Source organism: Brachyhypopomus gauderio, chromosome 1 (genome assembly GCF_052324685.1).
Source record: "Brachyhypopomus gauderio isolate BG-103 chromosome 1, BGAUD_0.2, whole genome shotgun sequence".
Lineage (NCBI taxonomy): Eukaryota > Metazoa > Chordata > Actinopteri > Gymnotiformes > Hypopomidae > Brachyhypopomus > Brachyhypopomus gauderio.
In genome coordinates, this window is record NC_135211.1 from 30,883,228 (window position 1) to 30,893,839 (window position 10,612).

Here is a 10,612-nt window from a genome sequence, read left to right on the forward strand (position 1 = left end):
ATTCATCTTCCTGTGGAACCCTTTATCCTCAATGATACATTGAGGATACATATTAATATTTTAACCATGTGTTCTATGAATGTCGAGCTTAGTCACAGAAATACAATACCTGATGTACAAGTGCCTTGATAATATTTGACAAAATTATATGCAAGCAAAGCAAACACCATTAATACCTAATGATAACTAAGGGGAACTGTTAGTTTAGGGCAAATGCTAACTGCTACGCACAATCTTCATTATCCATATTCTCATTAGCATTTTGGGTTAAATCAATCAATAAATTGATCTGTCAATAAATCGACACACCTCTATCAGCTAAAGCACTCCTTCAGGAAGTCAGTGCAGTCCGTTGGGGTCCTCAGCCAGTCCATGTTTTTAATCATTCCTTGTGAGTCCTTTAGGTGTATCAGGAAATGAAAGACAACAAAATGTGTGCTAGCTGGGTGTCAATAACTGGGGGAAGGGGGAGGAGAAAAGAAATACACCATCGATTGCAAGCAATTTACAAAAAGGTTCCTGCACATTCTTATGAAAGTGACCATACACAAAGACCCAAATGAGAATTCCAGAAGTCTCTTTTTTTAATGGCCGACTGTTTTAAATGGCGACTCCTTATTGCTGTAATGTGCGTGTACAGGAGCTGGTCAGGTTAACTATCTGTACAGTAGAAAGCACTACTCGTCTAAAACAGTGGTTATCTGCCCATAAATCCAGAAGAGACAGAATTTGCAACAAGTAGACTACGCAGCACAAACTAAAAACATGCGTTTGACTATGAAGACTGACCGTTATTATCCTATTAATAACAGTTATAGGAGTTATACAGACGCATTTGGAGATGCAAATGGAAATTATTAGACAACACAATAAAACAAATAGAAATAAAAAGCAGGAAAGGCTGCTCGACTTTTGTCAAGAGATATACCATTTATTTTAGATATAAATATAATCAGATTATTTCAAATACAAATAGTTGGCTTGTCTAATTTCTTGAAATATAGCTTAACTCGAGGCAAGGACTGTGTTGAGTCAGTGCCCCCTAGTGTTTGGTTAATGAAAATGTACATCTACATGACTTCTGATACCGATTCAATTAGACATTACAGAACTTTTGACTTGTTATTAATGCTGTGGAAAATTTGTACAATTGTAACTCTCAACTTCCCAAACATCCATTTAATGTCCTGCCCTAGATGCTGAGAGAAACGGTAGTTATTTGACCTTCGCCTATTTACTTTCCCTTTCCACTTTTGTGGACTACAAAGCAATTTGATTTTTCATCTCATGTGAGCTGCACTTTGTAATAATCCCTTTCATACAAATTGCTGCTTTTTTGATAGTATAAATTACTTATTGCTGCTTTAAGCCTGAACTACACTTTACACTCAGGTTCATTCTGAAGCTCCATAGTAAACATGTGCTTCACTGTTTCCTGAAATGTCTTACTGTCATGCTAAATGACATGTTGATTGCTCCTCACACAGCCGTGAACTGAGAAACCACCTTGCAACCCTCCACACACCCACATCGCACTCTTATGTACTGTCACCACTACGTTAGGCTCCATCTTGCCCCTTGGGTCCAATAGAAACATCATTCTATCTCACTGTGTAACACATGTTGCATATGGCTGTGATGGGCAAAAAACCCCTTGAATTAATTATTCATCTTTTTGTGTGCGTGACGTACTAAACAGACATTTACCAAGAACTTACAATTAAAAAACAAAAACAAACAAATCTTAACTAATAACCAAGACCTACGTCATGCTACTCACCGCCTCCCCACCCCAACACACACGCACGCGCGCGCGGAAGGAAGAAACTGCGCTTAAATAAATAAAGTTCACTCTAATGGGTCATCGTCTCTTGAAGAGCAAGAGGCTGCGGTCCCAGCCCGTCGTGCCGAAGCTCCGCGTTAGCTCCATGCTACACCGCTGCTCTAAGTGCTCTTTAGCATGCGCTGCCATGTCCCCACAGATCTGAAGCGTTTTGAAGTGGTCGAAGTCGCGGCGTCCGAGTTTACGCAGACGCCGAGCGGCCGAACGGTAGCACTTCCAAGGCTGCACCTCCAGTAATAGGTACTCGCATAACGAGGCAAGTCGCGAAAGAAGAGCTAGAAAGGCGGCGTCGCCATGGTTCAGGTGAATCCACATCGTTACCGCAAAACAAGTACACAAATTGTAGCGGCGCCGACCAAACTTCTCCGAGTGGGAAGTCAGCGTCGTGTGGCTCTCCTCATGGGTGATATCAAGAGACACGAACTGTATGTTTTGGGGGAACGGGTTGGAGTCTTGGGCTCGTAAGATTAAGTCTCGGTCAAGGTCGAATCCAAGCAGGAAAACTCTCTCGGAAGCATCACTTTCAGATTGCCACTCCTGCAGCAGATGTTTATACAGTGCAACAGATAAGTCCTGTTGAAAGACAGCAATTAATATGAAGACAATGAAAGTCTGGTTTTATTTGGCAAAGCTCCAACTTCCCATAATAGCAGAATGTACTGCACAGAAATGTCATTGTTGATTATCTGCATTTACAGCTAGGCTTGATGTCATTTAAGATAAAACATCTACATATGAACAAAGGTCATTGTGTGACATATTTGACATTTCCTAACCCCTGTAACAATGGATATACAATGTAGCTTACACGCCAAATGTCTGACATCTTTGATAAATACTTATGTTCCACTGACCTGGATAACGTCGCTGAAAGTTGATGTTAGATTGACATTTCAGAAAGTATTTGACATTAACTCTTGTATTAATACACCAAAACCTCACGAGAAAAACATTTTTACCTAGTACAGTCTTTCTACATTTTTTCTTCATCTGGTATTCACTGATCCTTACTAAACCCCTCCTGTCCTGAAGTCACACATTTGGCAGTACTAAAATGCATTTCTACACTTCACACAAAACTTAAAAAAAAAACTTTTCACTGAGTCCCAATCATTTTCTCCTAACAAACCCCACATCCTGACAATCTTACAGTTTTTTCTTGGTCGCTTTGGTGCAATTTTCAGATCTGTACTGATTTCTCAAAGTTACATGTGCAGTCTCCATATCATCTAGTCATCTAGCATCATGAGAGCAATTTCACACTCATTCTGAACAAATATACTTGTTTTCTGTTGAACAGACTGCTCCCATAACATAACGACATTAGTCCATTGTTTTAAGTCATTACACTCAAAAGTGATGAACCAGTTGTCATAACCTGTTAAGTATATTTTATACATCTCCATTAGACATTTTTGTTAAATTTCTCCTGACCTGATGATTAGGTGAATCATGACATCACCTTATGAAAGCGAGTGTGAAACTTTAGATTAACTAGTTCTCTAAATAACCACGAATGGTGAGTGAGTGAGTTACTTCCGTTAAGTTTATTTAATCACTTTGCTGCTTTGGCACTTTGCGGCCAACCACTACATTTGCTAAGCTTGTCATCTTCTGTTAGACGTTAGAAGATCCAGTATGACTGCTCGTTGTAATGTATTGTTACTAAGAGAAGGCTGCGATAGCTCAGCTTAAGACGCGAACACTCACCCCCGAGTTACACCCGGCGTCCAACATCAGGACAGGTTCACTGCTCTCAGGGCGGCATCCGATGTCTTTAAGAAGAGTGGTCGGTATTAAACTGAGACGATTAACTGGTGGATTAAATGTATAGTAATTGATAAAATTGCCATACGGAGCAGCTCCAGGATCTTCATTCTCTGCCAAACTGTGCAAACTTGCACGCTTGCTGGGTGTCGCCATGTTGTCCATCATCAAAACAGTCCTCGGTCTGAGCGCGTTTCCGGAAACTACATCCGTTTAAATTTGTATTGCAATGGATCAAAGAGAAAATCCGAACTTTAACTTATGTCCGTAATTGATCGTGCTAAACATGTATTTGCTTATCTGAGACATTTATAAAATACAACATATAAGTGCTCTTGATAAAAAACAACTCGCAATTATTTTGCCCTCTCTGGTGATCCTTAGATCTTACGGACGGAAACGTGCAACTGCGCATGCGTCAGATTTGTCACGTCTTGGCTGACATTGAAGCGACTGACTTACGCAGCTCATTAACAGCTTCTGGGATTAAAGCAGAGAATCACAGGTAATTAACTGCTATTGCTAACCATTTTGGAACACATCACTTCACTTTATACAAGGCCACAGACAGGTTCATCGGCCAGTGTATCAAATTATTACGCTAGTTAGCTGCAGTAGCTACGTTAGGTAAATATCAATACTTTTGGGTTACTGCAGGTCACACACACTCACCGGCCACTTTATTAGACGCACCTATGGCGTCATTTCCGTGCCAAAACTAGGGGGCGAAAAACATAAACGTGCACGTTAAAATATTTCGCGAGCGTAAATGTGAAAGTCGCGAGCACAGAGTTCCGTGCGCGTGTGTGTTAGTGCGCGCGCTCAGACGGGCTCCTGGTTTGGTGACAGTACAGTGTGACAGTACAGTGTTTTCATAACACGATGACCGTAGACAGACGAGTTAGCTACCTATCCAGCTTAAAAGTAACATTTGGGCTGATCTAAATAATAAATATAATTGAATAGACAAACTTAACACTTTCTAATGCGCATGAATTCATGGATTCCCGCAATACCTATGATAATTAGCACAACACAAATCTTTAAAACATACTAAGACTTATTTTTCCCATAGTCATTACACTCTTAGAACAAAGACTGCTATATGAAGTATTATTTGATGACTAAAGGACTCGAGGATTGTATTTTTGTTTTTAATTACACTCCACAGAACATTACACACCTATTAATACGCTTCTCCTACGAAAATATCACTCCGCGAACGGTGGTTATCTAGTTCAAAATAACATGTCACAACACAATATAGTACCAAAACAATAGAGGAACCATGTTTGTTCCCATACAGAACCAAGTTCTTTAAAGAACCATGTAAATATTAGTTGTATTATTGTATAGTCGAACAAATGATTGCAGTTTTCTGCTAGCAAATAATTTATTTCTTGGATAACACATTTCATTGCAACTGGGAGGCAGAAACACAAGCAAAGGCAAGGCAGATGTCAGTGCAGTCCTCTACTCTGATCTTCATATCCATGGAGACTTTCAACTGACTGTACTGTAAGGAATTCGTCTTTGTGCTCGCGATTTGAATATTTACACACATGAAATATTTTAACATGCACATTTGTTTTTCGCCCTGTGCTTTTGCGCACCCTAGTTTTGGCATGGAAATGACACCAGAGAAACATTGCTCAGAGAGTCTGGTCCATATTGACATGATAGCATCACACAGTTGCTGCAGATTTGTTGGCTGCACATCTATGATGTGAATCCCAGTTCCACCACATCCCAGAGGTGATCTATTGGATTGAGATCTGGTGACTGTGGAGGCCATTCAAGTACAGTGAACTCTTTGTCATGTTCAAGAAACCAGTCTGAGATGATTTTATAACATGGCGTGTTATACTGCTGGAAGTAGCCATCAGGGCAGGAGTGGCATTCGGTGTGGTCTTCTGCTGCTGTAGCCCATCTGCCTCAAGGTTGACGTGTTGTGCGTTCAGAGATGCTCTTGTGCATGCCTCGGTTGTAACAATACAAGGCAGGATGAATCCATGCTTTCATGTTGGTGACGCCAAATTCTGACCCTACTATCTAAGTGTTGCAGCAGAAATCAAGACTTATCAGACCAGGCAATGTTTTTCCAATCTTCTATTGTCCAGTTTGCCTGTGCAAATTGTAGCCTCAGTTTCCTGTTCTTAGCTGACAGGAGTGGCACCCAGTGTGGTCTTCTGCTGCTATAGTCCATCTGCCTCAGGGTTCAACGTGTTGTGCGTTCAGATATGCTCTTCTGCATGCTTCAGTTGTAATGACTGGTTATTTGAGTTACTGTTGGTGTTCTATCAGCTCAAACCAGTCTGGCCATTCTCCTCTGACCTTTGGTATCAACAAGGCATTTGCGCCCACAGAACTGCCGCTGACAGGATATTTTCTCTTTTTCACGCCATTCTCTGTAAACCCTAGAAATGGTTGTGCGTGAAAATCCCAGTAGATCAGCAGTTTCTGAAATACTCAGACCAGCTTGTCTGGCACCAACAACCATGCCACGTTCAAAGTCACTTAAATCAACTTTCTTCCCCATTCTGATGCTTGGTTTGAACTGCAGCAGATCATCTTGGCCATGTCTACATGCCTAAATGCATTGTGTTGCTGCCATGTGATTGGCTGAATTGACATTTGCTTTAATAAGCAGTTGGACAGGTGTTCCTATTGCTTTATTGATCTTTATTGATTATTGACACCTTATTCATCTCAAAATGAAATTCAAGGCAACCAGTAGCAGTTCTTCATCGCACAATGCAAATGACCTAAGATACAATACTACAAATATACATTTCCAAACAAGAATAGACCAAATACAATAACCAGAAAGTAGATAAAAAGTAGAAAATAGAAATATAGAGAATGTGCCTAATATGCTATCCGGTACCAGTTAGCTTATGTTAGTGCTGTAGATATACTGTATTGATGTACAATATGTATGATAAAGGGAACACTTAAACAACACAATGTGACTTCAAGTCAACCACTCTTCTGTGAAACCAACCTGTTCAGTTAGGAAGCAACACTGATTGTGAATCAATTTTACCTGCTGTTGTGCAAATGCAGACAACAGGTAGAAATGAGAGGCAATTAGCAAGACAACCCCTATAAAGGAGTGGTTCTGTAGGTGGTGACCACCAGTGATGCCGGTAACGCGTTACTTAGTAACGCGTTACTGTAGTCGGACTACTTTTTTCAGTAACGAGTAGTCTAACGCAACTACTATTTAAAAACTAGTAGTCAGATTAAAGTTACTTATCTAAAACATCGTGCGTTACTATTTCTGCATTTCGGGGGAACGTAGGTTATATTTATTCATTCTTATTTTTTGGCTACACGTTTCTTACGCGGTTACGTCATCTCTGCTCTGCGGCGCCAAAGTCAGATGGAAGGAGAGGTTCGCCTTAAGCAGCTGGAAATACAGGCATTATTTTGATTTTATTTCGGCTAAGGAAGACAACATTAAGGTCCGTTGTACACTCTGTCCTGGCGACAGAGTGCTGTCTACTTTCAAAAACACAACGTCAAACCTGAAAAAAAAAAAAAAACCGGGGCTTGGCGGCGAACGTAAATTGTTACCCGGGCGGGGTGTAAAATGGACTAAATTCAGTATTATATCGCGATCGATCGATCGCCGGTGGTTGGCGCCAGATCGAACTAGTAACTCATTGAATCATAGATGTGGATCAGAGGTAAATAAACTGGATTTTTTTTTCGGCGTGAGATATCGGAAGTGTGGCGTAAGCGTGTGAAGACAGTCAAATGCGTGTGTCTCAATGCGTGACAGTTGGCAACCCTGTAAGTGGGCGGAGTTGAACAGAAAGACTGTCTTATTTATTTATTTAAAAAACATGTAAGCCTATTTCAAGAAAAAGTTTACAAATGCCAGTGTCATTTTTGATGTTCCGGTTAAAATACATGTCAATAAAGTGAGTATTGGCAGAACTGGTAGTCATTTTCATGTTATAGGGGCGGGGGATCAGCCTCTGCTGAAAGTAACTAAAAGTAATCTAACTTAGTTACTTTTAAAAGCAAGTAGTCAGTAACTTAACTGAGTTACTTTTTAAAGAAGTAGTCAGTAGTCGGATTACTGTTTCAAAGTAACTATGGCAACACTGGTGACCACAGACCCTTTCTCTGTTCTCACCCTTTCTGGCTGATGTTTTGATCACTTTTGCATTTTGTCAGTGATCTCACCATAGAGGTAGCATGAGGTGGTGTCTACAACCCACATAAGGTGTGGTCTAACAGTGTGTATGTCCAAGGTGTTGTTTTCAGATGAAAGTAAATTTTGCATTTCATTTGGATATCAAAGTCCCAGAGTCTGGAGGAAGAGTGGAGAGGCACGCAGTCCAAGCTGCTTGAGTTTGAGTGTGAAGTTTCCACAATCAGTGATGGTTTGGGGAGCCATGTCATCTGTTGGTGTAGGGCCACTGTGTTATATCAAGACCAATGTCAGCGCAGTCGTCTACCAGGAAAGTCATTAAGCTTTTTGGAGATGAAAATCTCATTTTCCAGCAGGACCTGTCTACACTGCCAAAAGTACTAATACCTGGTTTAATAAGCTGAGTAAACGTGCCTGACCTTGTCAAGAGGAAGATGAAACACCAGACCCAACAATGCAGATGAGCTGAAGGCTGCTATCAAAGCAACATGGGCTTCCATAACCAGGCCCGTTGACAGTCTTGCTGGGGCCCGGGACAAGAAAGATTCATGTACCCCCCCCCCCCCCCCCCCCCAGCGCGAAAATGACGTAATCGCAGTGGCTCCGCCCGTGCGCGAGTGCACCTCTCGAATTTTGTAACTTCGCGCGCGCCGCGCTTCAGCACTGAACAAAGTCATGTTTGTAGGGTTCATACACCTTTATAATGTGGAGTTAAAGCACGTGTACGTCACTTTAAAGGTCCATTTCAATATTTTCCACCACGTTAAACTTGTTAAATATTTATACATATACTCGAAATGATTCGAAATAATTGGCTTTTTATCACATTATTTAATGGTTGTTTATTTTCAAAACGCCCAATCTTAACGTCTTCACGAGAACTGTTCAGTCAGACAGCTATTTGTTGTGAAACGAAGTAGTTACAATTTCAAGCATTTTCAAGTACTTTACCCTAAATTCCAGCACTTTTAAAACCTGGAACACAATGCAACTTTAAAATTCGTCAGGTAAATGTTTTTCCTTTCTTTTCTGCGCTCCAGATTTCTGTATTTACTCTAACTATCCACCACTGTATTTCCCGCTGTTGGGCCGATACCGACCGGCTACAGTCGGTGCTGGATCAAACCATTTTCCAGTGGGAGGCGGGGGTGTATGCACTTAATGGAAAATATGCAGATAGGTAAAAAACATATATATTTGAACCATTGAGCTTATTATGAGTACATAATTTTATATTAATGAAAGATTTCAAGATTATTTAAAAATTATAGACTTTAAATAAAAAATAAATTGCTGGGCTCTTTGATGGGCCCCCCTGGCCCTAGGGCCCGGGACAACAGACCCGGTTGTCCCCCCCTGTCGACGGGGCTGTCCATAACACCTCAGCAGGGCCACAGGCTGATCACCTCCATGCCACTCCACACTATTATGTACATACTTTTCAGTAGGCCAACATTTCTAAATTAAATATAATTTTCAGTTGGCCTTATATAATATATATAAGATTTTGGGTTTTCATTGGCTGTAAGCCATAATCATCAACATTAACAGAAATAAACACTTTTGTCATTACTCTATATAATATATGCATTACATTTTTTGTATTTAATTACTGAAATAAATTAACTTTTTGATGATATTCTAATTTATTGAGATGCACCTGTGGTTCTTCAGTGAGTCTAACTGACGCTGGAACAACTTTGAGGCTTCCCAAGGTGATAGACCTCGGGACTTAATAAGCTTTTTCTTTTGTAGCTTGAAGCACCTTGAATTGCCAGTGTGTATGAAAGGCGCTATATAAATAAACTTGGGTTGCCTTCAGATTTTGGTTTGTATGGTTTGGCTGTACATTTACATATCACCTGAGCACAGTGTATCCTTAAACTTTGTTTCTTTTCCAGTTTGCCACAATGATGACCGGCAAGCGTCTCGCTGATGTGGGCTACCGGGTGTTTTCCGCGTCGATGATGCTGCTGACGGTGTACGGCGGCTACCTGTGCGCCGCGCGCGGCTACCGCTACATGCAGCGGCAGAAACGGCTGCAGCTGGCGGCGCAGAATCAGACCACAGACACGGAGATCATCAAGGACTGAGATGTCCCTCTGCTTGTTTCGGGACTAATTTGTGAACAATCGAAATCGACATTATTTTGATCGCGTAACGTGACTGGGACACATTACTTCTGATGAGATCTGGTGACGGAATGTTAACATTAATATGTCTACTTTTTCTGCAGTGAAGATTGAAAAATGGTCTCTGCAACTAATGCGCTGGTTTATGTTGCACTATATTAAATGTTCGGGCAATTTAAACCTATTTCTCAATGAATTTGTTAATATGCAGTGGAAACTACAGTAAGAATGTATTTTGGCCCAGTAATTGTCAGCCTTGTTAGATTAGAATGGCCTACTCAGGATAGTAGGAATGGTTTTCCTAACCAGAATGTTACAATGGTGGGATAAAAACAAGAAGACAGTTCCTCTATTGAGCTCAGTTACCAAATTCTAACAATTTCTGCATTTGAGTTTGTCTTTTGCCTAAAACCATTTATGATAATCTGAACAACCTGAATTTCTTCACTTTTATATTGCACCAATTTCCTTCAGCTTTTTAATCAAAATTGCTACCATTTTTACCAAAGCACATCAATGCTGACTTGACACCAGTGTCAACCACAAGTGTGTTTTTTTTTTTGGGTAGTCTAATGAGAAGCCTGGAAATGTTAAATACCATCAGTTCACTGTGATGCTGAACCATAGATTTAATTTGAAAAGTAAGATCACAATCTTTATCACAGAATATAAACTGAGTGATGCCACTACCAAAACATACTCCAG

At 40.6% G+C, this 10,612-nt stretch overlaps 2 protein-coding genes across 3 annotated transcripts; one reads left to right on the plus strand and one right to left on the minus strand.

The window, feature by feature from the left end:
• Nucleotides 1–80: 80 nt before the first annotated feature.
• On the minus strand, nt 81–4,043 carry bcdin3d (BCDIN3 domain containing). 2 transcript variants are annotated; one of them, XM_077008716.1, is made up of 3 exons: nt 3,699–4,043; nt 3,554–3,618; nt 81–2,416 (listed from the first exon to the last, which is right to left on the minus strand). In XM_077008716.1, exons 1-3 carry the CDS (start codon nt 3,718–3,720, stop codon nt 1,862–1,864), a joined length of 642 nt encoding a protein of 213 aa, XP_076864831.1. In that variant the 5' UTR covers nt 3,721–4,043; the 3' UTR covers nt 81–1,861. The 2 variants fall into 2 exon arrangements, with proteins under 2 accessions (XP_076864831.1, XP_076864825.1); XM_077008710.1 differs by having other exon boundaries at nt 3,554–4,043.
• cox14 (cytochrome c oxidase assembly factor COX14) lies at nt 3,997–10,606 on the plus strand. Its single transcript, XM_077008739.1, has 2 exons — nt 3,997–4,115; nt 9,677–10,606. Exon 2 carries the CDS (start codon nt 9,686–9,688, stop codon nt 9,866–9,868), a length of 183 nt encoding a protein of 60 aa, XP_076864854.1. The 5' UTR covers nt 3,997–4,115; nt 9,677–9,685; the 3' UTR covers nt 9,869–10,606.
• Nucleotides 10,607–10,612: the final 6 nt, after the last annotated feature.